General features: G+C 37.7%; 5 protein-coding genes across 9 annotated transcripts; 2 read left to right on the top strand and 3 right to left on the bottom strand.

The window, feature by feature from the left end:
- Positions 1-10: 10 nt before the first annotated feature.
- On the bottom strand, positions 11-5567 carry LOC141837578 (putative receptor-like protein kinase At1g49730). Its single transcript, XM_074724960.1, has 9 exons — positions 5393-5567; positions 3699-4250; positions 2803-3099; positions 2110-2371; positions 1994-2046; positions 1847-1914; positions 1662-1751; positions 1496-1580; positions 11-797 (listed from the first exon to the last, which is right to left on the bottom strand). The coding sequence occupies exons 1-9, from the start codon at positions 5565-5567 to the stop codon at positions 280-282; spliced, it is 2100 nt and encodes a 699-aa protein (XP_074581061.1). The 3' UTR covers positions 11-279.
- Positions 5568-6327: 760 nt separating this feature from the next.
- Positions 6328-9520, top strand: LOC141838023 (PI-PLC X domain-containing protein At5g67130-like). The gene is made up of 8 exons (XM_074725406.1): positions 6328-6448; positions 6534-6647; positions 6757-6894; positions 8090-8188; positions 8294-8594; positions 8680-8903; positions 8993-9070; positions 9183-9520. The coding sequence occupies exons 1-8, from the start codon at positions 6386-6388 to the stop codon at positions 9345-9347; spliced, it is 1182 nt and encodes a 393-aa protein (XP_074581507.1). The 5' UTR covers positions 6328-6385; the 3' UTR covers positions 9348-9520.
- A 583-nt stretch (positions 9521-10103) lies between these two features.
- Positions 10104-16341, top strand: LOC141838478 (protein LIKE COV 2-like). Of its 2 annotated transcripts, none has more exons than XM_074725970.1 (8): positions 10104-10405; positions 11591-11643; positions 11719-11828; positions 12827-12994; positions 13697-13794; positions 14338-14464; positions 15847-15956; positions 16034-16341. In XM_074725970.1, exons 1-7 carry the CDS (start codon positions 10301-10303, stop codon positions 15948-15950), a joined length of 765 nt encoding a protein of 254 aa, XP_074582071.1. In that variant the 5' UTR covers positions 10104-10300; the 3' UTR covers positions 15951-15956; positions 16034-16341. The 2 variants fall into 2 exon arrangements, with proteins under 2 accessions (XP_074582071.1, XP_074582070.1); XM_074725969.1 differs by having other exon boundaries at positions 10105-10405; positions 15847-15951.
- A 597-nt stretch (positions 16342-16938) lies between these two features.
- On the bottom strand, positions 16939-20370 carry LOC141838477 (large ribosomal subunit protein uL3-like). 2 transcript variants are annotated; one of them, XM_074725968.1, is made up of 6 exons: positions 20300-20370; positions 19867-19964; positions 18649-18759; positions 18003-18307; positions 17482-17891; positions 16939-17399 (listed from the first exon to the last, which is right to left on the bottom strand). In XM_074725968.1, exons 2-6 carry the CDS (start codon positions 19949-19951, stop codon positions 17141-17143), a joined length of 1170 nt encoding a protein of 389 aa, XP_074582069.1. In that variant the 5' UTR covers positions 19952-19964; positions 20300-20370; the 3' UTR covers positions 16939-17140. The 2 variants fall into 2 exon arrangements, with proteins under 2 accessions (XP_074582069.1, XP_074582068.1); XM_074725967.1 differs by having other exon boundaries at positions 19867-19960; positions 20300-20361.
- A 473-nt stretch (positions 20371-20843) lies between these two features.
- On the bottom strand, positions 20844-24987 carry LOC141838476 (tubby-like F-box protein 8). 3 transcript variants are annotated; one of them, XM_074725965.1, is made up of 5 exons: positions 24281-24987; positions 22883-23310; positions 22631-22718; positions 21804-21936; positions 20844-21708 (listed from the first exon to the last, which is right to left on the bottom strand). In XM_074725965.1, the coding sequence occupies exons 2-5, from the start codon at positions 23246-23248 to the stop codon at positions 20985-20987; spliced, it is 1311 nt and encodes a 436-aa protein (XP_074582066.1). In that variant the 5' UTR covers positions 23249-23310; positions 24281-24987; the 3' UTR covers positions 20844-20984. The 3 variants fall into 3 exon arrangements, with proteins under 3 accessions (XP_074582066.1, XP_074582065.1, XP_074582064.1); XM_074725964.1 differs by having other exon boundaries at positions 24710-24987; XM_074725963.1 differs by having other exon boundaries at positions 22883-24987.
- Between the last annotated feature and the right edge of the window lie 846 nt (positions 24988-25833).

Genomic DNA, 25833 nt, shown 5'->3' with positions numbered 1-25833 from the left:
TTCCCCAAAAACTTACAACGTTAAAACAAAAATAGGTACAAGCAAACCACTAGCCTATACATCTTAATGTTCTCACGTTTGCAAATGAAAAACCTAAACTGCCACCGCAGTTATTAGCATTCCACATCATGTCATATTTAACCGTGGCATCGCCAAGCAAAACGCGGGCAAGCTGCAATTCTGCAACACATCCTTGAGGTACTTTGAGGCTGCACTCAGCTTATAGTAGCCATTGCTCATTACCAAAATACTACGCAAGAAAACTTGGGAAAAGTTAGACTACACTGAAAGCAAGCCAGAGGGCGACTGCGGTGAACTGCTTTCAAGCAAGACACTTCGGCTACAGTAGGATCTTGAAGTACTGGAGGACGATTGCAGTTTTGCGTCGCCACTGTTAGGAATAACCTCATTCTTGTGCATTGTTGGTATGCTGGTCTTTCCTGTGGCAGGATCATCAGCTGAAAAAACATTTTGCACTGGATCCAGATGCTCAGAGAACACCCTAAGCACTTGTTTGATAGATGGCCTATCTCGCCCTTGTTTATTGGTGCAGCTCTGTATGATCTCGACCAGCATTTGCAATTGCTCAAACTCAAAAGAGTCCTCAATTGCAGGATCTACCAGACCAGTTATCGTAGATACTGATGCCATGAATTTCTGAGACCATTCTATGAGATTCCTGTCATTTTGTATTGCTCTCCTGCCAGTCACCAACTCGAGCAATAACACACCATAGCTGTATATATCACTCTTCTGTGTCAATTCTTGAGTCACCACATATTCAGGATCCATATATCCTGTGGATTGATGTTTACAAGTTTTAAATTTCTCTTACTGACTGAAGTAGTAACATTTAAATTTCTATATATTGGTTGGCAAAAAACACTTAAGCAGCTGAGATAAATATAACAGCTTCAATATGTAGTTACAACAAGCAAATGAACAAGATTTTTTTGCCTACTGGTATTTTGGAATCTTGGATAGCAAACGCAAGGTTTTAGTTACTGGATTTAAAGTGTACAGCACTTACATTTTAAAACATAGAACTATAGACTTCATTTCCAGCAGCAACAGCTGCGACTAAACATTCAGATCAACTTTTACACATTCAATTATTTCAACCATGGCTTTCTTATAAATGATCTTATGGCATTACTTTTAATGTCTGTTCTGATATTCCTTGTAGATGTTATTCCTACATGGCTAAAACATGAATGATTTCTAAGTTTGATGATGTTAATCGACAATGTACATGAAAATTGAAGAAAAATACTCTAATCACGTTCCTAGTCTGCTGTAACAGTATAATGGATATGTGAATGGTTTTGAGAAGTTTGTATATTTTTCTGAAATGTTTCTATTTATCTTGTATTCAGTTAAAACAGACGATCTTGTTTCACTCTAATGCATTCTTTGAAAGTAAACCACTCTTGAGTGCAACCTATGGAAGTTCCAAAAGTTTTCTTTCACCATCAGAGTTGCGGAAGATACACACCTGGAGTTCCACAGATATCTGTATTTACTGGCTCAAAGCTAATTGCACCATTTCTTGAAGCATGTGCAAGGCCAAAGTCTGCCACCTGTATAAATATGCATCACTTGCTCAATCAAACATTTCACTAAAGAGCATCGAAAAATTCCACAGTGTTAATAAAATGTACCTTAGCTACCAATTTCTCATCCAAAAGAATATTGCTTGATTTTATGTCTCTGTGACAGAGAGGAGGATCACAATAGAAATGGAGATACTCCTACCATTTTAAAAGATACAGAACTGCTTCAGCAAGGTCATACTTAGAGTTATGGCTCTGTAACAAGCAAAATTCCTAAGTTCCTAATAGTTTACCAGGGCATTGGCCACATCAACTGCAATTTTTAGCCTAGTGCTCCAGCTTAACCTATTCTTCCCTGGTGCTGCATGAATATGAAGCATTTGAGTAAAAAAAAATGCAACTTCTAATTAATAACCGAACCAACAAAGCCAAAGAATTACAATGAAGATGATCCTTAAGGCTTCCATTCTCCATATATTCATATATCAGAAACCTGCAAGTGATGAAATGTAATGAATATTCAGTCTAAACTTGATAAAATAACAAACTTCTTTACCTCTCATTTCTCTCAGCACAAAAACCTTTGAGTGCAACAAGATGGCGATGATGCAGTCTTGCAAGAAGTTCTATTTCCCGGCAGAACTCTTCCTCACCTTGCTTTGAAATTTTGTTCATCCGCTTTACAGCAGTTATAGAGCCATCAGCAAACTGAGCCTTGTAGACAGTTCCAAATCCACCTTTACCTATGACAGTGCTAAAATTCTCTGTTGCCTTTTTTATTTCCTTGTATGTGAATTTTCCAAACATGTTTGATGGACCTAAAAAATTAGTTCCAATATGACTGATTGGTATCACTTTACAAACTATCAGGACATTGTTGAGAAGGCTAATAGCTATCAAGAATTAATTTAATCTGAGATGCAATTATGATTATGTTAACTTTGATTCAATTGTTCAATAAGTTTGTATACCATCAGTTTTCTTCAAAGAAAATCTAATAAAAAAAAACTAGTTACACAATGTTTAATTAGGTTCTCAACATTAAAAAGACATTAAAACATGTGTACCAAACTTAGATTGTAGATGGGCAAATTTCTTTCATGAACATTTCTTTTCGTTTGTACTTGGTTATTTTCCATTAGATGGTCCTTCCAATAAAACCAACAGCTTCTAGATTTTCATGGCTGGACCTCTGAGCATAAAGAATGGAAATTTTAAAGGAAATCTACAAGCAGGCAATTGATAGAACCTTCTTGAGACCTGTGGACTTGAGCAGGTGGAAAAGCATTCCAGGAGCTCATCTGAGAATCTGAGTTCTTCAGTTTTCTGCTTTTCTGACGAATAAGCAGTATCAAGATTAGAATTAGCAAAATTGACAGGCCAATAACTGCAATGCCAATTCCAGGAAGAAGTGTAAGGTGGTAAGAATGCCAATTTTTGTTGACAGGACCAGTAAGTAATTGTTGCTTTGGAGCTTCAGCAGAAACAGAACTTGAAGACACAGAACTAGGGGAAGATGTAGGTGTGCGTGACCCTGAGGATATTGCTGCAGAACCATCAAGAAGTTATAATTGCTCATAAAAACATTTTAGAACAAATGATACAAATAAAGAAGGAAAAAAGATTCAACATATAAAAAAATTCTCAAATGCTAATTCTTGCTGACAACTAATTGATAAAGGAATATTGGAAAATAGAAGCAGCATAGTCAAGTTTCAATGAAATTAAATTAACTAAAAATGTTTTATCAATGGGTGGTAGAATTTCTTCAATTATAGGTTCCATTGTAGGTGAATTTGTTACTTTATTATACAAGTCTTTCTCATGACTTGACCTGGGATCTAGTAAAGAGAACTTAGTTTCAATTTTGCAGGCTTCAGTCTCATATACATCTACAACAATAGTTATATTCCGACCCAGTCTTAAAACCAAATGGTAAAGCTGCCCATTTCTATGTTTCAGTGCCAAAAAAACCTTGTGTTTTGCTTCTTAACAAATCAGTTTAGATTATGAAGAAATTATAATGAACATTTGTCATTGAGCATAAGCTACCCAGAATAAAATGAAATGGGAATCCAGTGTGAGCAATAAAATTAACACATTTAAAAGACACATGCAGTTTAATGAATCTTAAACTCAGCAAACCTGAAAGAATACTAAGCCCTTGAACGCCAAAGAAGCAAGTGACCAGATCAACAGCAGAAAAGTTGTCACCTTGGTTTGCAAGTGTCACAAAAACTGCATCACGGCATACACTTAAAGTGACATTATCGTCTACTGCTATAAGGTGGTGAAGGTATACAATGCCAGAGTTTAGACACCTCTTGCAACTATTATCTAATGAAAGAGGCTCATTACAAGTTTCAATGACATCACTAAAATTGGGAGACTGCATTATTTCCAATACAGTAGCTCTACCCTCGCATTGATATGAAACTTGAATCTTCGGGCCCAAACCGCAAGACGACAACGCATTAGCAGGAATCCCATATAATTTGAAGGATTCAGCAATAAAATTAAGGCAGACTTCAGTAAATGCTGCAGGAACTCCCAGTCTGCCAGTAGCATTTGCATATCTAGCAATAGATATTGCAACAAAGGCACTGATATAACGACAACATTCGCCTCGCTGATTTTGATCTGAACAAGTAGAAGATGCTAAACTGAAGTTTGACCAACTAAAGTCCAGAGGACAATCTGCATGACAAAATGAAATGATCATTATGGATAAGAAGACTCCATAATATGGAAGAGAACTAAGAAAAGTTACAGAAGCAACAACTCAACAAACTTAAAAAAACCAGGTCTCTATAACCTTGAGGAGTCAAAAGAGTTTCACTTCAAAGCTGTTGGGTAAAAAGAATCCCACAATTCTCATGGGTCCACTTATTGCCCACTTTTATTCGGTTTTTTTTACTTAAGCTCTATAATTTTTTTATGTTATTAGATATTTAATATTTTGCTCACTTGTTACCCACTATTAGTTACTTGATTTTTACACTTCTATAAAACTTCATCATGGGGCATCAACAAAGGGATATAATGTAAGGTGTGCCAAAGGAAGAAAAGAGATTCATATGAAAATATGAAAAGGTTAGGGAATATGTTTTAAACATTGCCTTGATAACTTGACGTAACAATCTAATATAAATTGAAAAAAAGTTTGCAGAAGTTTCACGAAATCATCCAGAGACAAAATTTTGGCAACGAGCAGACTTTTCATTATTTCAACATGTAAACAAAGTTGCAACAATCAAACAACCATTATAATCTAAAGCCTGATACATATATATTTACATATGGAGTATGAACAGCCAAAAACAACTAAATAAAGAAGACCCTACACGCTTTCACCTAGCTCATTATACACAGAAATCAAACCCAATTACTATGATTGAGGTTATATAGATTTCCAATCCAGGATCAAGAACTACCAACTTAAGTCATTTACTTGAGCTCATGGTGATCCACATCTTTTCAAGTGTCTTGAATTGAATGATTTAGCTCCAATATATAGACGACCCTAACCCTGCTCAAGCAATGAAGATAAAAGTACCAAAATCCGCTTCAAACTTACTGTCGCCCACTGAGCAGCATTGCTATGTATGTAAGGCATCAAGAACAACCCGATCCTTCTAAATGAATCAGATATTCCGAGCGTCACTATAAAAGCATTGAAAATAAATTGGTCCATTGCTTTAGGAAAAAAAAAACTCTTCCAAAGCAACAACAATACTAAAGTAGAAAACTTGATCACCAAAATGGAGCGAACATAACTCCTCGCACTCTGTCCTAACTAACAGACATTTTAATGGGGCACCATCCGCCGTACCAAACACCCTGATCAGACACTAGGCGAATAGGAACAACAAAGGTGCCGCCTTTGCGACCAGCACGCATCGAAAACGAGTAGCAGCGAGGAGAAGCCTCACCTCCTGCGATCACCTGAAGGCTGCACCGAGATCCGAGAGAAGCGAATGCCAAGAGCAGGAGCAGAGCGCGGGCGGGCGGCATGAGAGTGAGGGAGCAGAAGAGTGAAGGCGACAGCGGAGTGAGAGCGGCGTCTCCCCCTGCGCTACGGTTCTACCTCGATCTCCCTTTCCGCTTTCCATTTAATTACTGCGAACCCTGAAGCCGAACCTGTGTCCAGCGAGCACGGTGAGCTGTGACCCAAAGTCCACTATGAGCCGGTCCAGAAAAAGAAAACTGTATCCTATGCGGAGAACGCACACCAAACAGGCTTCGTAACGTCATCTGATACTACAACAGGAGAGGCCTAGCCGTAAAGCAACAGAAGGTTGGTCGGTGGGATGTGAGTGTGGATGGGTGAGTACAGGAGAAAGGGACGGGAGGGTGCCCAGGGCCCGGCCCAAATGGGAAAAGGGTTCGGCTTTTTGGGGCGCTTTCTTGACTTTGTTTGGGCTCTTCAGTCTTTTGCAAAAGTCAGTGGGTAGGTGTCTGCGTGTCCTCGAAGCTTTCGTACGGATAAATTATGAACATCATTCTTTAGGAAATTATTTTTATCGTTATTTTTACGATTTCATTGACCAATTTTTTTATATAAAAAATACGTGGAAATTTAATCCACAACGTGGTTCATACAACTCATCACGTTGGTCCAATCAAATCCAAACCGAGCCCGAACCTCACATGGATCTCGATTGCGGTCGAATCGAACCGGCTAACGTCGAGCTTCAAAACCCGCACCATCATGGTCCTTGTATATAAAAAGGGCGATCTGGTTCATCTCCCTCGCAGTAGGGTAAGAAAGAAGATAAGGCTAAAACCAAGCCATATCGCTTTGCAATCGGCAGCCGCCGGCGAGGCCCGAAATGAAGAGTAGACTCCTCCTCCTTCTCCTCCTCGCTACGCCTCTTCTATCATCGGCGGCTAGGGTCTGGCACCTCTTTCTCTCTCTCTCTCTTTCTCGGGACGAGTAATTTGACCATGTTTGACTCAGATTGATCGGTTCTTTTGCAGCTGGGAGAGATGTGCACGGCCGACAGCGACTGCGACGCCGGACTGCGATGCGACGGGTGCAGTGGCCAACAGGGCGTGTGCGTGCGCATCCGACCGTATGATCCCAGATCCAAGGTTGGGGGTCTGCATTATTGTCATCCCCCTTTTTATCTCAATATGAGAAGTTTCATTAGGGATTGGGGGAGGACGCTAACTAGGGATCTGGATTGCTCATATGTCACAGGGGAGGGATTTGCCGTTCAACGAGTACTCTTGGCTGACAACGCACAACTCCTTCGCTAGGCGAGGGGCGGCCTCCGCCACTGGTTCCCTACTCATCACCTACACCAACCAGCAGGATAACATCACCTCCCAGCTCAATGTACGCCTTCTGGTCCTCTCCTCGCGCGTGCTTCTTTTACTCATTTACGCTCGAGTTCTTTCATCGGTGAGGTTTTCGTCGCACCGGAGGTTTTCGCCGCCTCTCCGGTGCTTTATGTGCTGTAGATCGCCTGAAACGGCCTCTCCACGGCGTTACTCAGAAAGCGATCGGGCGGCGGCCGCTCGAAGTATAGGTCGTTGTCCAATCTTTTGTCGTGTCGACTGAGTTACGACTTAGACGACGATTGTCTTTCCCGACCATAGTGGTTCGTCATGTCCCTCTGGTGATACGTGTATTGACGGAAGACCGAGACTTGATTTCTTACCCGCTCGTCTACTGGCGACGCCACATTCGATGGGCCCACAAGAGGGAAGATGTAACAGGTGGCGGATGGTATCCGTCGAGGGAAGGATGTATTAAGTCGGTGTCGTATCTGGGTTTGCATGTTTTGCACCTGCTTCGTATCTTAGTTATTGGATTAATTGCAGTTTTTTAGGTTAAAAATGAATAGCGTTCTTTGCACCTGCTACTTTATAAATAAGTGGCTACCTTTATAGTTTAGTAGTCGATCCCGACACCATGTGAAGAACCTCATCAGACTTTGAAGTGCCATGGTGGGGGTTTGTTAAAAGTAGATGCTGGGTCATTGTAGTTATTATTCATTATTCCTTTATTTAAATTAGAGTCGGTAGATCGCAGATTTGAACATAAGATATTTAATTGTCCAAACATATCATTATTGTCTAGGGCATGGAATTCCGTGCGCAACTTGATCCCCTTTTTCAAACGTTGAAATTCAATTGCCGTTTATATAATTAATTTCTAAAAATGTTTTTATAATTTTTAAAATTAAAAAAAAATTAAATTTTATAAATCTGTGTTCTTTTTTATTGTAGTTAATTTTTTTTTTTTATAATCAACGGGGATGGTTTACCTAGACGGAACTCGTGCTGGACAGGATAAAGCCCTTTTTCTGCTCATGTCTGACACAACCCATTTAGAGCTGTGCTAGGATGAGTTTGGAAGAAAAAAAAAAAAAAAGAGCGAACATGCCTGTATTTTGCCTGGCCTAGCTAGGCACAACCCATATACACCTTTAACTCCATTTATCAAGACTAAAGAACTAGTTAATTGCACCTAGATTTATCTAGGAGCTCACATTTTACATAAAATTCATTTTCATGCTTATCTGCAGAATGGTGTAAGGGGTTTGATGCTGGATATGTATGATTTTGAGAACGACGTCTGGCTTTGCCACTCGTTTGGAGGCCAGTGCCACAACTTCACTGCATTCGTAAGCTTCTAATTTGAACTTTTTGCAAAATAAAAAGCTTCTGATTTGAATCAGTTCTTCAGTTGTCCTGATTAACTAGTTATTAATTCTATGATGCTTGATCAGCAACCTGCTATCAATGTTCTGAGAGAAATCCAGGTCTTCCTAGAAGCGAACCCCAACGAGGTGGTAACCATATTCATTGAAGATTACGTCAGATCCACAAATGGTCTGACCAGGGTGTTCAATGCTTCAGGTCTAATGAACTATTGGTACCCAGTGGACCAGATGCCAAGGAATGGCAGTTGGCCTTTGCTAAGTTCAATGATCAACCAGAATCATCGTCTTCTGGTCTTCACATCCATAGCTTCCAAGGAAGCTTCCGAGGGCATTGCATATGAGTGGAACTATGTAGTAGAAAATCAATGTACGGATATTTTCTCCTATGTTTGCCGCAACAGATTTTATTATGTTTGTTTTGACGAACTCCATGTGATGACTTTATGAGGCAGATGGTAATGGAGGATTAAATTCAACTACATGCCCCAATCGAACAGAATCATCACCCATGAACACCACCTCCAAATCCCTTGTGCTGATGAACTATTTTCAAACAAATCCAGACGACACTGTTGCTTGCAGCAATAATCTATCCCCTCTAGTGAGCATGCTTGGAACTTGTCATAATTATTCAGCCAACCGCTGGGCCAACTTTGTAGCTGTTGATTTCTACTTGGTGTGTATCCTTCTTGTTCCTCGTTGTTTCACCTCACAGGTATGACTTCGGTCTAAATTTTGATTTACTTTCCTTCTTATATAATGCAGTTGGGTGATGCTCCTGAAGCTGTAAATGTTGCAAATGGGCACATGGTCTGTGGATGCGATACTTTTGCATATTGCAGGGTGAGTAGACTTTGGTTTAAAAAAAATCCTAAGTCGAAATGCTTTTGCAATTTATATCTGAATCCTTGCCTCAATATTCTATTGTCATTCTAACTTCGTTATGGTGTTACAGTCGAATGCTACATTCGGTACTTGTGATGTGCCACCTCCACCACCACCGTCATCGCCTAGATCAACAACTCCAGGTTCCTCATCGGATGCCTCAGTTACGGGTGGGTTCTACATGCTCTTAAAGGTGGCCACATTCTCTGGCCTCTTGCTGCTGGAGTTAATATAATCTTTAGCGCGTTGTGCAATGTTGCGATATCTATGAGCTGCTTCATGTTGTATTGTTATTATTAATTGGTGGCCGATTATTTTGTAAAATGGTTCATTTTTCGTACTTCTATCCATTTGTTGTCTCTGGAGACTGCAATTTGTGGTGGTTCTTCATCGATTTATAAATATTTATTGGCAAAAGATTCGGTTGAATGCGCTAGTATTTTTAAAATCATATCGGAATTATATTTGAATGACAGATGGAGAACGGGCAGAGAAGAGAAGAGAGGGTGACAAAGTGAAGAACAGAAGAAGCAGGATCTTCTTTAGAGAAGTACAATTAAGAACCCCGAGAGGAAGGTTATAGAGGCCGGCAAGAATAACAGTCATAACCTAACTCAGAACTTAAAAACCAATTTCAAATTAGGGAAGCACACTGTGAAAAAGCAAAATTACACTTCTCTTCCTTTCAAAAAAGAAAACTGGGTAAAAAAAGTACTCTTAATTATCAGAATTATCAAAAGAGGGTCTCTTATTTTTAAAAAGTTAAAAGGGATGTTTCATCATATTTTTTATATCAAAAATATTTTTATTCTAGTGTTATTCTAGTATTCACAAATTAATTGCTACAACGTGTAGTAATGGTTAAATTATTTTTTTATTCAATTTAATCAAATATATATATATATATATCCTAATGATGCGATTAATAATATATTATATTCACTATCCAAAGCATCGTGTGATCAGACTCCAACTTGGACTCCGCCGCTTTCTCGTCTGACTCCGCCCGCCGGCCTTCGACTCCCGAGGAATAAACTCGAACCGTTAGAAAACGGCATCCTCCATCGGCATTTCTTGCGGTCTACGCTTCGGCTTCTGGCAGTGGGGCGTTAGTCAAGTCTCGCCATTCCGCGTCGGAGTCGAGATCGGGAGATAGAGGGAAAGCGAGGAGAGGATAGGGAAAAAAGCATGGCGGAAGAGAAGGAATCCACCTCCATTCCGCTAAGCCAGGCGGTGGACCCTGAAGACCCAGCCAAAGCGCCCCCAATTTCGCCGAGTTCCTCCACCAGGAAGGTGCGTGCCTGCCAGATCTGATAGCGTCTGGGGTTATGGTCTCTTTGTTAGCTTTGATGCGGTTGGTTAGGGTTCCGATTTGGATCGGGAGAAAAGTTGGGCAAGATTGTAGCGGGACATTTTTGTGGTTGTCTTTAGGTGCTTCTTGTATCGAGTTTGTGCTCTTCGAGTTGGATAAGTCGAGTTTGGCAATATTTGGTTTAGGATCATAGTTTGTTTCGATCAATTAGTTCCTAGTTAGCTGGATGGCAGAGAAAGTTAACTACGTTTGAGCAATGTTAATGGACCTCAAATATGAACCGATTCAGAGTACATGAAATAGAGTGATCATCTATGGAAGGGATTGTAACCATGTTGATAGAGAAGGCCGTAGTTTTCATTATTAGTTGGTATGGTATGCAATTTAATAGATTCCCGGGTTCAGGCAGGCTTAGACACGCATTCCATAGCTACGCCTCTATAACAGGATACAGAGAGCAGAGCCTTGGGTGTATATAATTTGTATGTTACAGCTCAATTTGCACATTGTAACAATTTATGGCCGTCTTCTGCGAAGATAAGTTGTGTTAAAAAAAAGTTAAAATATTAATAAATGTGTAACAAATTGGGAATTTGACACCACCCATTTACTAAGGAAACTCACTGCAAAAGAGCGCACCTATTTTCATCTGTACAATGATGACTATTCTTTTATTTTTTTTATTTTTGAAAAAGAACAAGAAACTTGTATTAAGTACTGAGATGATATTAACCTTTGGACATAACAAAGTGAAAATGTCATAAAGTATCATAAATAATTATGTAAACCTTGAGCTGCCCCATGACTCGTATTTCAGAATATATCCTTTTAAATTCTTTTTTCTACCCTCTTTCTTGCCCTAGCTCCATAGCCGTTTCCTTCCTCTTGTAGGAAACACAACCTTATTGTTATATTTGCACTCAATAGATACCTCACAAGAAGATTTTTTTTTCTTTAATCTCAAGTTACATGGCATAAGAAATTTGCATTCCATACTCATGGCTAAAAGTTACATCAGGATAATTTAGACAATGAAAAAGTTAAAATTGTTAGTTATTGCTCCTATTTTTGGAGTAACGAACTATGACATGCATTACATCCATAATCATGTCAGGCTAGTTTATTATATAAAATTAGCTCACAGTCTTTGGCCTTGTTATTTACAGGCCTGTTGCGCTGTTCTTCAGAGTTGGGTGTCAAAGAAGTTTATGACTGGATGGTCAGTTATATCATATTCATTCTTCTGATTTCTTGCATTTAAAATTTTCTGACATTTGGCTCTCTTGTTTTTCAGTGTAGTTCTCTTCCCTGTTGCAGTCACTTTTTACATTACATGGTGGTTTATTCAGTTCGTTGATGGTTTTTTCAGTCCAATATACGACAAGCTTGGAATTGACATCTTTGGTGAGTTTATTCTTTCTTTTTCCTTTCTATTTGTATAGCAGAAAATTGTTTCTTCATTGTAGTATGAAATGGAGTTATTCTATAATTCACATCTTTTATGAACTGATAGGACCTGCATGTGAATATATAATATACAAGGGTCTGATTTATGTCACTTAGTATAATATATGTATGGGTAGAAAGGGAATACTTAGTAGCTGGTGTATAATTTTGGTTAGCTCCTGTTATGCTTCTTGAACACGATTCATTTATTAAATTGGTCAAAATCTATGACTTGAACATGAACATATTATTAAACATGTTGATCCTACCTGACTCAACCTAACCTGTTTAATCAAATGGGTCATGTTAAGTAACATGACCTGAGTCATAAATGACGCCACTTGTTTGGAAAATGTGACAGAAACATTATTAGAGTCAATCATCGTAGGTAGTCCCCTCTACCTATCTATATTATTGATCAATGTTAAAAATTACAACATGCCCTTTAATATCATATGGTATTTAGATTTAAGTCTCTAGGGCCATATACGCCCCTCAAGTTGGATTAAATACATCGGAGAAACTCAGCTGGTTACAAATATTTTTCATTTCTAGTACTAATAATTAAGCAGATAGGAGAACTGATAACTATTAATATTGCCTATATTATTTCATGATGTTATTTATCATTATCTCCTTTGAAAGTATTTTTCATAGTAGTTAAATTGATAAAATTATAGGAATTTTGTTTTGGAAAATATTTCCTGAGCCAAAATTCGTCCCCCGTTTTCCAATTCTATTTCTGTGCACTTTCCTGTGCCATAGTATGTTAATTTGCTACTCGGTATAAGGGTATCTTGAATAATTTGTTAACCATACACCCCAAAATTTGGCTGTTTGGGCTATTGCTACTTACATTTTTGAAGTTTTGTTTAGTCCAATTTCATGTGATGTTTTTTTTACATAAACAGGAATTTGATTCATTGTAACACAATTTTTCTTTCTTCAAATTGAAGGCCTTGGGTTCTTGACATCTTTGATATTCGTGATTCTCATTGGAATTTTTGCTTCATCCTGGCTGGGATCAACAGTTGTCTGGTTGGGAGAGTGGTTCATAAAACGAATGCCCTTTGTGAGGCACATTTATTCAGCATCAAAGCAAATTAGCACTGCAATTTCTCCAGGTATCTGCATTTGTCTGGAAAAGGTCCATATTTAATTTTATTTCATGAAAACCTATAGAGCATACAGTTGGTAGTGGCTAAATGTTGATTGCTTTTAATCGCTACAGCATTTGCAGTATTTATTTTACCCATAAGAGCTAACTATACTGTATAAAATGACATTTTTGGGCTTATGGAAATTATTATGTTGACTTTCTTAATTAATTTTTTATGGTCAATTCAATAAATTTGCCGTCATTCTTTGTACCAATGAAAAATAAAATTATACTTTGAAAATTGGGTTGAGAATTAAATGTTTTCATTTGCATAAAGGACAAGTTGCTGAAGAAGTGAAACCTAAAATTTCTAGTGTGCAACCAACACAAGGAATTACTTGTCTGATGTATTTTAACACATCAAATTTTTTTTGGAAAGGGTAGACAAGGAGTGTAATTGGTTTTATGGTTTTGGATTGGATACATATCCAATTTGAAGTTTCTGGATATGGAAAAAATAAGTTGCATTTGTTTTGGGAGCATTTTTCATATTTTCTTTCAATATGAAATTTGTTTTATATTTTGCAATACATCCAAATAATCATCTTCTTTTGGTCTAATCTGACAGTATCTGCTAATTGTCATTTCCAATTAAGAAAATATCCTTACTGAGACCTTGACTGGACATTGAACAAATCCATGTTTTGACTTGACTCTTTTTGCACAGATCAAAATACCACAGCTTTTAAAGAGGTTGCAATTATTCGCCATCCACGTGTTGGGGAGTATGCATTTGGTTTTATTACATCAACAGTGGTTCTTCAGGTAATTTAATTCCTTCTATCATTTCACACTAATAGCCGACCCCACTTAGTGGGATAAGGCTTGGTTGTTGTTGTTGTTTCACACTAATATGGGCTGACCCTTCTCCTGGACTTTGCATTGGCGGGAGCTTTGTGTACTAGACTGCTCTTTATCATTTCACACTAATATGATTCTGCCTAGTCTACTAAAAATTTATGTAGTTTCTTGGTCATAGCTTAAGTTGGCAATTTATTGTTTCAATGGGTTTATTAACACGATTTGATTTCCTTTCTTGCACCCAGCTATGTTGTTTGCTTTGCTACCAAACAACATACCTATTTGGTTTCATAATATGCTTTTTGCAGTTTTTATATCACTCCATTTCTTGCTAAATAGTCTTTCTATCACTTGTCTGATAAGTAATAAATCTGTGTATTGCACGCCTGATATTTTTCAAGCATGGTATCTATAGCACTCGTTTTTCTTTACGTATAATTTTTTATACTCATTCATATCCAGTTGTAAATGTTATTAGAATAGGATAATTTTTTCCCCACATTGCAGAATGACAAAGGCGATGAAGAGTTATGCAGTATTTATGTTCCAACCAACCATCTTTATATTGGTGATATATTCTTGGTTAACTCTGAAGAAATCATTAGGCCTAACCTTTCTGTTCGTGAAGGCATAGGTCAGGCTCCTTAATCTCTAGGTTTTTATTTCATTATCCTTTTATCAACTTTTTGATGATAATATCTCTTAGGCCTTAGCAATTGATTTATTTGGTTTTCCATTTGGTGAAATTCTATTTTTGATGTGTCTTACAATGCCTAAGCCACCTGAGGCTGAGTCACCTCTTTTTGAGCTATTGTCAACGTTCTTCCGCTTGAGTCATGACCTTATATCTGTCATCACCATAACGATCACTAAACAATTTTCTGGCAGAATTAACGAAATAGAATATGCAATTTTCCTGATGCTCTAATTCTTCAACATCATTCTCTCTTTTCCTGCTTGTTAAAGCAATCATCCATCATATAATTTTTTTTAAATGGTCAGTGTAAAATCTATCCACGTTGAAATACTATTTGGTCAATTTACTTAGTAATTCTAATTGCCTTGTTTGCATTGATTTCCTTTTCTTGGTGTATGCATACCCATTTCTTAGTTTCAAATTGAGAAATCCATCTCACCAGTAAAATGGAGGAACATCATCAAAGTGCTCAGGTTCACCAGAACAATCCAAAACTAGGCACTGACCTAATATTGTACATTGTTCATAAAATTTTTAATTGGATTGACTAACCCAAAATTATGAATATTGGACATTTATCTAATTTGAAAAACTGAGAACACGTAAAATAACAAATTTTAAACAGGAAAAGAATTAGAAATTAGAGAAAAAAACAATTTTCTTTAATGTATAAGCTAATAAAAGATTTAAGAAATTCCTTTCCTTGTAACTTGATACAACAAAAGGAAAAATGAATCTGAAATAATGCATACACGTATCTAAAAATGGTTTAATGCTTGAATTCTTCAAATACAATTAATTTTGAATATTATTTACTAGTAATAGATAAACAAAAGAAAAATAACATCTTGAATAATTCATGTACGCCACTGAAAATGTTTAAGACTTTAATGATTCAAATATAATAATTTAAATAATTTTTGCTAATAATTTTAATACAACAAAAAGAAAAATGAATCTTGAATAATTCATATAGGCCACAAAAATTGTTTAATGCTTCAATGCTTAAAATATAATAATTAATAATTTGAAATAATCTTAAATACTAATGTTTCATGCTCGACCCTTCCTGTTTCTGGAACTGTTTTACTGAAACTTGTTTTCTCTTTACAATTTCCAGCCTGATAAATTTTGAGTTGTTTTATCAGTTTACAGAATATGCTTAATAGTGAGCAATCTATATTCTTACTTTCTCAAATCTTATACATTTTGATACTTTACAAGTTGTTTTTAATCATTTTACAGTAATATACTTGATAGTGAGCACTATTTATTATTAGTTGCTGAAATGTTTACGTTGATATGTTCCAATGCTGTAGAGATCATTGTTTCGGGAGGCATGACAATGCCACAGATAATTGCTCCTCTACAAAGGATTCCCCGTAAAAACCACAATATCAGATTGAATAGAATAACAAATTAAGGTGAAGTGCGTGTCAAAGTTACTCTGTTGCTGATCTGTTTCCCATCTCTGCTTTTTCTCACAAACTCTGTATATGCTTCTAGAGGTCATACCGCCGTTTTGCCATGCCATTCTCATTTTCCTCATGAGACAGCCAGAGTACAGCGAGAAAGAGAAGAGGATTAGTTGGTAAAGCTTGAAGTGTTCATGTATGATTTTGTGTTGTAAACACATATCTAAACATCAAGAGAGTGTTTTTGCAAAAAAATAAAAATAAAAAAAATTAGGGCATAGTGCCTTCGATGAACTGCGAGGCACAGATCGCATGGTCAACAGTGTGTTCCAGAATGACAATTGTTGGGATTTAGAAATTCTTTAATTTGATTGCCTTTACAATTCGGCCATTTTTTTTGAGATGTGCCCCTTTGTTTTAGTTTGATGGACGAATAAAATAATACCTCTAGTCATGTCTACTGAAGATTATAGATGGATTGCCAGGATGAATAGGATTCGAGGCTGAAAGTATAAGAAACAGGGTTTGAAGATAATTGCCTCTTGAATAGTTTGGGAAGAAGGTCGTAGCCATGCTAGCGGGAAAATTTGAAAATGAAGCGAGAAATTTGAAAATTTAATTACGAGGCCTAAATTCAGAAGACTTTTAAATGGGAAAAAAAATGTATCACATGAGACCCACAAGCCAGTAACGATCATAGTTTGCTATGTTTAGTATCCAATTATGTTTTGTTATTTAAATCAAAACAAAAACGACGGCGATTTTAAGTACGAACGTGACACTACAAAAAGAACATATCGAAACAACTTTACGAAAAGATATAATTAAAAAAATTCCCCAGCGAATAATAAATCAGGTAGTAGAGAGAATATAAAGTGAGGAAATGCTAGTAAGAGGCTCTATTACTGTCACATTCTTGATCTACGTTGGCCGAAGCACAAGTCAAATCAAACACCTCTCTAAAATATTGACACCTTACTCATGAGCAAACTTGCATTTCCAACAACAAGAAACTCAAATTCCCAAATGTCAAACCTGACAAAAACATTGGAGTCTGAATAAACCAATTCCAAAAAGTTAAAGACAGGACAGTTTAGAAATTTAGAAATCCAAATCATGCAGAGAAAATCCTTCGAAACAAAACTCTTTAACAGAACAGGTCTTTGAGACATGCCAAGTGAATATATTATAGTTAGAATCATGCCTTCAGCTTGCCGTAGAACTTCTGCTTCTCTTGAGTTGTCTGGAAACGTCCATGACCAAACTTGGAAGAAGTATCTACGAACTTGAGTTTAATCTCCTCAAGGGCAACACGAGAAGTCTGCTTTAATAGGGATTGACGAAGAGTCACAACTCTTTTCTTCGGCCCAACACAACAACCCTTGATCATTATATAGTCATCCTTCACAATACCATAGTGCGGGAAGCCGCCCATGGGTGTGATGTCTTTCTCAGTCCTGCCAAAAAGCAAAATGTAACATTTCGGAATGTAATACCTTGGGAGGACACACATGAAATAAATGTTAGATAACAAATTACCTATCAAACTCGGTCATAGCAGTGTGGGATTCATCCCCAGATTTACCAATCTTGTAAATCTTTTTGTTCATTTCAGTTCGGTGGTGATAACCATTCTGTCCAGCACGAGCAACAGTGTAGGATACTCTGGCAGGATGCCAAGCACCAATACAGGCAACCTTGCGGAGACCCCTGTGTGTCTTCCGTGGAAGGCGGGTGACACCCCAACGAGTCACAACACCTTCATAACCTTTTCCTTTTGTAACACCAATAATATCAATCATTTCATCTTTCTGGAAAACAGCATCAAGGGGGATTTGCTTCTCAAAGAAGCTGTAAGCAAAATCAACCTTCTGTGCCGCAGTGCCTCCATTAACTTGGATCTCCATCAGATGAGCTTTTTTCTGCTTGAGACCCTTCATCTTCCTTATCTATGGCAAAAGAGCAGAAAGAAACATCAGCTAATTCTGGTAATAGATTGTTCTAAACAACACCATTCGCAAATGGTGATGCTTTTAGAATAATTCATCCATTTAATGCACCTGAGTGTGAGCAAGAACACGGACAACGGAGGCATATTTCTTCATCTTTTCCAGTTGGGCATGAATTTCTTTCTTTCCCTCTTCACTTTCATATTTCTTAGAGTACTTTGTGAAAGCCGTCTTCTTACTCTTGTACCAGTTCTTATAGAATCTCCGCCTCACTTCCTCACTTAAATGCTGAGCCCATACAGTGTTGAGAGTACGAAGACCATGTGGCGTCTTAACATAGGCTACGAGTCCAACAACAACCATCGGTGGAGTTTCGATGATGGTAACCGCCTCACAAGTCTCCTTCTTATGAAGCTCTGAGAACAAGGAGAAGATATGTTGCATGCATCAAATGAGTTTCACATTTTAAATCAATAAGCATGGAAGATGCTGAGAAGTAGCCAACTAAATAGGTTCTATAGGAACTGGCAAAATATGTGAAAAAAATCTAGAGGGTAAGGATTGCAATGCAAAAGCATCATATGCAAGCATACAATGAATTATAACTAAAATGCCATCTCAACGATTAGTGAAAATATGCTTAGTAGTCCTTAAATGATTTCCATAAAACAGTAAGCAAGAAAATTGATGCAAGAGAAAAGGCATTAGCAATCAAAATATCAACTGCAAGTGTAGAATCTGACAAACTAACACTTACTTGATCCTGGTTTGTCAACCTCACGTACAATGTGGGTCATACCAGACTTGTATCCAAGGAATGCAGTGAGCTTGCAGGGTTTTGTAGGATCATCCTTGGGGAAGGACTTCACTGCATTGAAAAATAATCAAAAACATATGCATTGTTAGACAAACAAAATTTGACTGCGGGTCTCAAATGCCCTAGCAACAACAGTCAGAGAAACTACAAAGAGAACTGTTATTGCCCAGGCATGCTAATAAAGATAGCTTTAAAATGTCAAATTGCACATGTGGATGAAGGCCTATTAAAAGTGAATGCACATTAGAGGCTTCTTTTGTGCTAATAATGATAATTGAAGGTCTACAAAATTCAGAGGGTAAAATTAGGCAGCCAATTATCAATCCTCAGTCTTAATAATTTAGAAGAAACAGCATATTCAAAGTGTCAAGATTCTAGAATGCCATGCAGACTCAACATAGAAACCACATATGAATAATATCCAGTAGAACCTATGCAATCCAAGACTTTCAAGTATTAAAATTTACAGCTAAACTAGAACATCCCATACACATCAAAAAAATTCCGTGGAAATAACTTCTTTAGAAATGGATACTACATGGTATATTCATGTGTACAAATTTTTTTCTTCAAAATGTGTTCCCATAGTACTGTCAGATACTGCATCAATTGGATATATGTGGAACGTACAAATTTTTTTCTTCAAAATGTGTTCCCAACTAGTACTGTCAGATACTACATCAATTAGATATATTGTTCCGCCAAGGTGGAATATAACTGATAATCTGTATCCAGGTCTACAACTGATAATCTGTATCCAGGTCTAAATACATTAATAATTTGTGTAACATTTATAAATACACTTCAAATTAGTGGAATATAACTCCACTTAGTTGTTCTTTTGACTGCTTGTAGCTTATTCAGAATAAAAACACTTCCCTAATGTGGCTGTCAAATTTGGATTAGATTTACCAAGACATATTGCAAAATTTATGACTCCTCTTAACTTCAAATAAAAAATCTGACACTCCGCCCCAAATATATGAAAGAAATTTAAGTGAAAATTTGCAAGTTAAAAAACTACATAGGCTTATCATCATTGAATCTAACAAAAAAAGGTTAAAAAATGACAGGGAAATTACAGTGCAAAGAACAAAAAAAAAAAATGGAAACCTGTCCAAGAATGCAGAAGTCACACTGACAATTTTTCCATAATACCTTTTCCACGATGACGAGAAGCTCGCTTCCTTGGGAGAAACCCTAGAGATCCATGCCTTGGGTGCTCAAATTTCCGATGAGACATCTTTCCTACCTATCTTCATAAAAAGGATAATTAAAAATAATTAAGTAGGATGAAAAGGGAATGAATCATCAAACTAAAAACACGAAACCTTATATAATTTAACAGTGAAGCAAAAGTTTTTACTTGTAACAAATCCTACGCACAAAAATAACAACAAAAACATCATTCGGGAGGCCATGATTCCCATCAAATTAAACAAAGCAAATCACATCTACACTCACCAACCAACCCTCCCTCGCATTCTGTACCAAAAAAAAATACGAAAGCAGGGAAAGGCAAACAGGAAACCATAACATTCACACATATAAAGAACGAAGAACGAATGGGGAAAAAAACAAGAAGAAGAACCTTGGAGTAGCCTCCGGTGTTTTCCTACGCCGGAGTGGCTGCCGGCTTCGCGATCTCCGCACGAAAACCCTAACGAACCCTAACGAGGAGGCAGCACTTATAATGTACTTCGAATGAGTCATAATGACCAAAATGCCCTTGCTATATATATATAATGCAACGAAGGTTAATCGATAAAACAAATAATTTAATCCTTAAACTAAAATGAAATGAAATAATTAAGATAAAATAAATGTATTTAAAATTTTCACACTATTTATTCATGCTTTTCAAAAATTAGTCAAAGACATATTCAAATAAATGAGAGGAATTTAGGAGTTAAAAAAATGAAAATCAGAAAGGACATTAAATGGAATATATATTTTTAAAAAAAATGGTCAAATGAATGAAGCTGAGAAAGAAGGATATTAAATTTCTCCTTTTATTTAGTAGACACAAGTTATGAATTTCATGTGAAAATTCAACACCTAGTGGAATGAATGTTGGCCCAGAAGATAATGAGTGATCGTATTACATGGAGCATCATCTCAAAACACAGTAATCAGATCATGATCAAGTTTAGTTTCAAGGAAAAGAAATACATTGCAGGTGCTTCTGTTTTACAATGGCAAGCATGAAGAACAACAAAAACGACATTAGGATGATTACTCATCCTCACTTTTTTTCTAAACTTTTGATCATTCTTCTATTCACAGGCCAATTTGGTATCAAAACTACTTAAACAGATAGCAAAGGCTTGGAAGGCTGAAAGCGGGTACCGGTAGTCCATTGTGAACATATCTTTCGCGACCTTCCCAAACTGCAGTATGATCTTGTCGTGACCAGGTGCGGCTGGCTGTGCCGTTGTTGCCGGACCGACAGCGGCAGATTGTGGTGCACCTATGAGCTGGAAATTCTTCACAGAGGCAATCGTTACACGGCCACGAAAGTTGAGACACCAACATTGCAGCTGCTCGTGCCAACGGGGAGGCTTGTTCCGGAGTACCAACGGTCTTTCCTTATCAGTATCAGCCTCCGCATCCCTCTCTTCAGCTCCAGTAATATCAGAGAATCGCATACTGTTGAAATCATAGGAGCGGTCTATGTAAGAGGAAATGGAGGAAAGACTGCGGAAAGAATCCAAGCTGCGAGTGACTAGGTTGTCAGGCTGCCCAGGGACTGTGCCGCCAGGTTCAAGAGCCGATGCTGGAATAGAGTGCATAACACAGTGCATTCGTCGCGGTCCTCGAGTTCCAAGGATGTTCAATTCATACGTCACCTGAGCTATGGGGTAGTTTCCTGATGGCACCTTAGGCGACACTTTCTTTGAGTAGAATCTTCGGCTAGTTCGGCCAGGAGGACAAATAGCAGCCCCATTGTAGGGAGGCTGAGTATCATAGACTCTGAACTTTGTCCCAACAAAGTTTGATCTATAATGCCAGGAAAAGAAGCAACGACATTCATTTTTCTAGCTTGCATTCAGAATCTATAGAAGAAAGAGATGTTCAAACAAAAGATGTAGCACCTCAACTTCCCGATGTAGGTACTGCTTGACCTTGATATGTTGCCAGCATCCATCGAAATGGTGTATTCAGTACAGGTTGGTTTCCGATTTCTCTTTGCCGATAGGAGAAACTTCCCATTCTCAACAAGCACACCTGCACAGTCACATCCAGAAATGCCAAAGCTTTTAACTAACAAAAATTTGACATCTGACTGTTCATTCAAAGACGTATCGGAATGGCTATTCAGAGAACAGATTGTAGTAGACCAAAAAAATATAGAGAGAACAGAATGTACCAGATAATTCACAAGAAATCAACCAATTACCCAAAATAAAACAAAAATCCTAAGTTAGTACGTTAGCATTGTGCATCGTAGGATAAACAAGAAACATAGTGACTAATAACTGTATCGCGGAGATAAACAATCACCACCGCCTAAATAGTTACTAGCATGGGTACAGCAAAAAGAACAAACTTCATCTTGTTTGGCAACAAAATCTATGAAACAGTGTGAGACTACTAAGCTGACTCACAAGACAAAGAGAAGGATGTAATACAACAAGTCACCTTGCACGGCTGCTCAAATTGCAACTTCATTAACTGTATGATTTAAGAAAACTTAAATGAAAATTTTGACAATTTTCACTAGCCCACTGAAAAAGCAAAGCAAGAAGCATACTGTAGTGCGACAACAAAATTATTAAAACAAATCAGCATGCCTTTTGAAGATCAAGAGGTGATATAAAAACAGAAAATATAGGCACAATAAGGAAACTTCAAATTGGTAATATTTGTTTGCCAAATTTAACAAATAATAAGCATGCTTACCAGGAATAAGACAATTTACCTGGACTAAGACATAAGTAGAGATGATACGTTGATTTTGACTTATTCCTCTTGATGAAACACTGGATTACCCCATCTCGAGCTCCAGGCTGTACGAAATCAAACAAAGACAGAAAGTCAATAGGCAATCAAACTTTAGGAGAAAATTAATGTACTGACTTTTAAATGTGCTACCTAAGAATTGCATAATTAATGCTGATTATTTTAACTATGATCTACACTGCTACTAGCTTGGCGAGCATGGAAAGGTTACCTGTTTTAATGAAATGGGAAAAGTGAGCTTGCCAGAAAATTCTGGACTTCTAACAACCTCTTTACACATCTCCCTCCATGATTTGCACACAGCTGCACACGAGACAACATGCTTGCGTGATGGCCATGCAGCTTCATTTTCCTCTAACCTTTTAATCACATCACAAAGTAGCTCAGGAGGAAGAGTAGCCCAGCGGCTTTGCTGAAAATCATGATGGGGTTCATGTGCATTATGCACCGAACCTTGAGATTTTCCTTTATGACGGCCAGAAAAACCTGAAAGCCTCACTTCAAAACTCCGCCTTGATAAACTACCAACACTATCCCTCACATCGCGAACAATGCTCCGGAATGAGTCAAATGACATCTGGCTTAACTAAACCACGACAAAGAAAAGAAAGAATAGAAACCGCTGGAGAGGTAAACTACCTGTACAAATTGACAAGTAGTTGGATGGTTTATGATATCTCAATAAGGCAATACAAGTATGGAAATGTTAGACAAAAAATAATTTGGCATTACTACCTTGTAAGAGATTTATAGATTCAGAAACAACGAAAAGCTATGAAAAATAAATCTAACAAACCTATTGCTTGAAGATGATTATAGATTGTAAATGGAAGGCCCTCAATATATCAAAGATCAAAGAACTTCTATGACACATAATTCAGAAGCTTAAGCTTTACAGCTAGTCTTTTATGACCATCAAATAGATTAATGTTAATTAACACGAGCATATATTTTTCAAATGAAACAACAGTAGCAAAATAGTTTATCTCAACCAAACGCCTGAAATCATAAAATTGAAACGATATATAAGATATAAGTGTTAAAACTAAAAAAATTCACCGTATATCAATTAAAATGAACTGCTTTAAAATATTCTCCACAAAATAGAGTCTTTCTCTTTAATTTTCCATGAAATCAATCAATAAAAACAACTAAACTCCTAAAATTGCAAAGACTAAAAAAGACACAGACAATATTCTCCAATACTAATTAAATGATTTTTTTAAAACATTCCCGCAATATGGTCTCATTTTCTTTAATTTTCCATCAAATCTATCAATCAAATACCTGAATTCACTGAATTGCAAAGATATCTAAAGCATAAAATCCAAACCAAAAAGGAAAACAAAATATTCTCCCGATTCTTTTTCTTTAATTTTCCCTGAAATCAATCCATATTATTAACCAACGTAGGTAAACCTCAAACGAACACCTCAGTAAGCAGATTATTAGTATATTTACACACCAATTGGCTTAAACAAGGAAAAAATTGCAGAATAAATTAGCCGTGTATAAGTAAAATAATAGTCACATCCTCGGGCCATTCAGTCAAATCGAGTTTGAGCTTGCTGATTTGCACAACGTAACAATAACATAAATATGCACGCACCGACTCTTGACAAGCAACAACCCGCCCATAAAACAAGCAGTAAATCCGATCACACTCGGATGGATTAGGAAGAATTGAGAGATTTCTGACTTCGCCTCATAAAACGAGGGATAAATTCATCAAAATAGTGATTTTACAACACCCGAAGGGTAAACCGTGGCAAAGCTATGATATGTCGGGGAAGAACGGAGAAATCACAAATAATTCCTGAAAATCTCGGGAAGGAGCTCCAAGAATGAACCTTTACCATTAAAAAGCCTATCTTTGGAGCTTCTCCAGAAAGCGCCCAAATCGAACACCTTCACACTCCAAAACCGCACAACTTTCGGTCAAATCTACAGATACCACACTATTCTCCGAGCAATCAAACAAAAACGCAAAAAGCTTCCTTGCCCGGCAACAAAGAAACGAGCGGAATCAATGATCTACCTTGAGCGGCCGAATCGAGAGGCAAAACCTAACTCCGCACTTCTACCTGCAATCTTAGATTCGTCCACAAGAAACGAATCACCCTACAAAACCCCTCTCTGTATCAGCAGATGCCTTTCCTGGTAGCTGCCGCTTCTCTCTTTCTCGAACCCGCGCGCGCACAGCAAAGGCGTAACTCAAAGGTCGACGGCGAAAAGGCCAAAATCAATCAGAGCGGAGAGAAGAAGGTGAGAACGCCACCCGTTCAAATACCTCGTTCCGTACAGGATGGAAGCAAAGTGTTGTATGCTAACGAGGCAGGTAAGACGACGGGGAAAAAGCAGGTCAAAGAAACTTCCGCGTCATTACCGTTCCGTCACGGCGGCGGTCGCCTTTTCACACGCTCAACGCGGCACCCCGGTTGTTTATCTTAACGGCTCCGTTTGCGCGCTCGTGTCGCGTGAACATGAAGCTACTCATAGCCTCATAGGGAGGAGCGGCGTCGACGTCATCGTTCTACAGCGGAAAAAAAGAACAAAAAAATATTCCAATTGCCAGAAAAATATTAAAAAGGAAAATTTTTCTACGTAAATTTCCGAATCACCCGTATCGGATTTCGGGAGTAAAAGATGCCGGATTTTTCGGGGAAAAGCGAATCATATCGGTTTCGCTGCGGCGTGTCGGAGCGGTCGAGATTATGTCGGGCGTGGCCGCAGTGGTATCGCCACTCCATTTCGGCACCTCTCGTCCGCAAGAAGAGTAATTGGAGCCATCGATCAAGCATCGGACGGATGGAACACAATGTGGAAGAGTCCATTTGGTTCCTGGATTACAAGAAATGGGAGTGGCAGTAGCGAATCGTCGTGGCATCGTGGGGTCCGTCACGTGGAAGGTGGAGATTAAGTGGAGCCGGAAGAATGAGAGATCGTGGCCTCCGACACGAGGACGGGATTGGTTGGTCGGCTGACGAGGAGTATCCGTTGGGTCATCGCATAGATCTGATGAGCTTCATCAAATTTGATATTTGACTATAAAAATTTATTTATATTCATTCTATACAAAATTAATTAAATAAATAAATTTAAATAACTTATTAAATTAAATAAATATATTTATATTTTAATTCATTAATATTCATAAATAGA

The sequence above is a fragment of the Curcuma longa genome, chromosome 11 (genome assembly GCF_044706935.1).
Source record: "Curcuma longa cultivar G26 ecotype Majalengka, Jawa Barat chromosome 11, ITB_CL_G26_1.1, whole genome shotgun sequence".
NCBI lineage: Eukaryota > Viridiplantae > Streptophyta > Magnoliopsida > Zingiberales > Zingiberaceae > Curcuma > Curcuma longa.
The sequence above is the reverse complement of the archived record's forward strand: the minus strand, read 5'-3'. Positions and strand labels throughout refer to the sequence as shown.

Coding starts and splice junctions, on each gene's coding strand:
- LOC141837578 (XM_074724960.1), bottom strand. CDS start 5,567: ATGCCGCCCGCCCGCGCTCTGCTCCTGCTCTTGGCATTCGCTTCTCTC. Junction 2,047..2,109: donor TGTGCTGAGAGAAATGAGAG/GTAAAGAAGTTT, acceptor CATCACTTGCAG/GTTTCTGATATATGAATATA. Junction 1,752..1,846: donor TTGATGTGGCCAATGCCCTG/GTAAACTATTAG, acceptor TTAAAATGGTAG/GAGTATCTCCATTTCTATTG.
- LOC141838023 (XM_074725406.1), top strand. CDS start 6,386: ATGAAGAGTAGACTCCTCCTCCTTCTCCTCCTCGCTACGCCTCTTCTA. Junction 6,895..8,089: donor ACATCACCTCCCAGCTCAAT/GTACGCCTTCTG, acceptor GCTTATCTGCAG/AATGGTGTAAGGGGTTTGAT. Junction 8,595..8,679: donor CTATGTAGTAGAAAATCAAT/GTACGGATATTT, acceptor TTTATGAGGCAG/ATGGTAATGGAGGATTAAAT.
- LOC141838478 (XM_074725970.1), top strand. CDS start 10,301: ATGGCGGAAGAGAAGGAATCCACCTCCATTCCGCTAAGCCAGGCGGTG. Junction 12,995..13,696: donor TAGCACTGCAATTTCTCCAG/GTATCTGCATTT, acceptor CTTTTTGCACAG/ATCAAAATACCACAGCTTTT. Junction 13,795..14,337: donor CATCAACAGTGGTTCTTCAG/GTAATTTAATTC, acceptor CCCACATTGCAG/AATGACAAAGGCGATGAAGA.
- LOC141838476 (XM_074725963.1), bottom strand. CDS start 23,248: ATGTCATTTGACTCATTCCGGAGCATTGTTCGCGATGTGAGGGATAGT. Junction 21,937..22,630: donor CTACTTATGTCTTAGTCCAG/GTAAATTGTCTT, acceptor GTGACTGTGCAG/GTGTGCTTGTTGAGAATGGG. Junction 21,709..21,803: donor ACCTACATCGGGAAGTTGAG/GTGCTACATCTT, acceptor CTGGCATTATAG/ATCAAACTTTGTTGGGACAA.
- LOC141838477 (XM_074725968.1), bottom strand. CDS start 19,951: ATGTCTCATCGGAAATTTGAGCACCCAAGGCATGGATCTCTAGGGTTT. Junction 18,308..18,648: donor GGTTGACAAACCAGGATCAA/GTAAGTGTTAGT, acceptor CCTTGTTCTCAG/AGCTTCATAAGAAGGAGACT. Junction 17,400..17,481: donor GCTATGACCGAGTTTGATAG/GTAATTTGTTAT, acceptor GCTTTTTGGCAG/GACTGAGAAAGACATCACAC.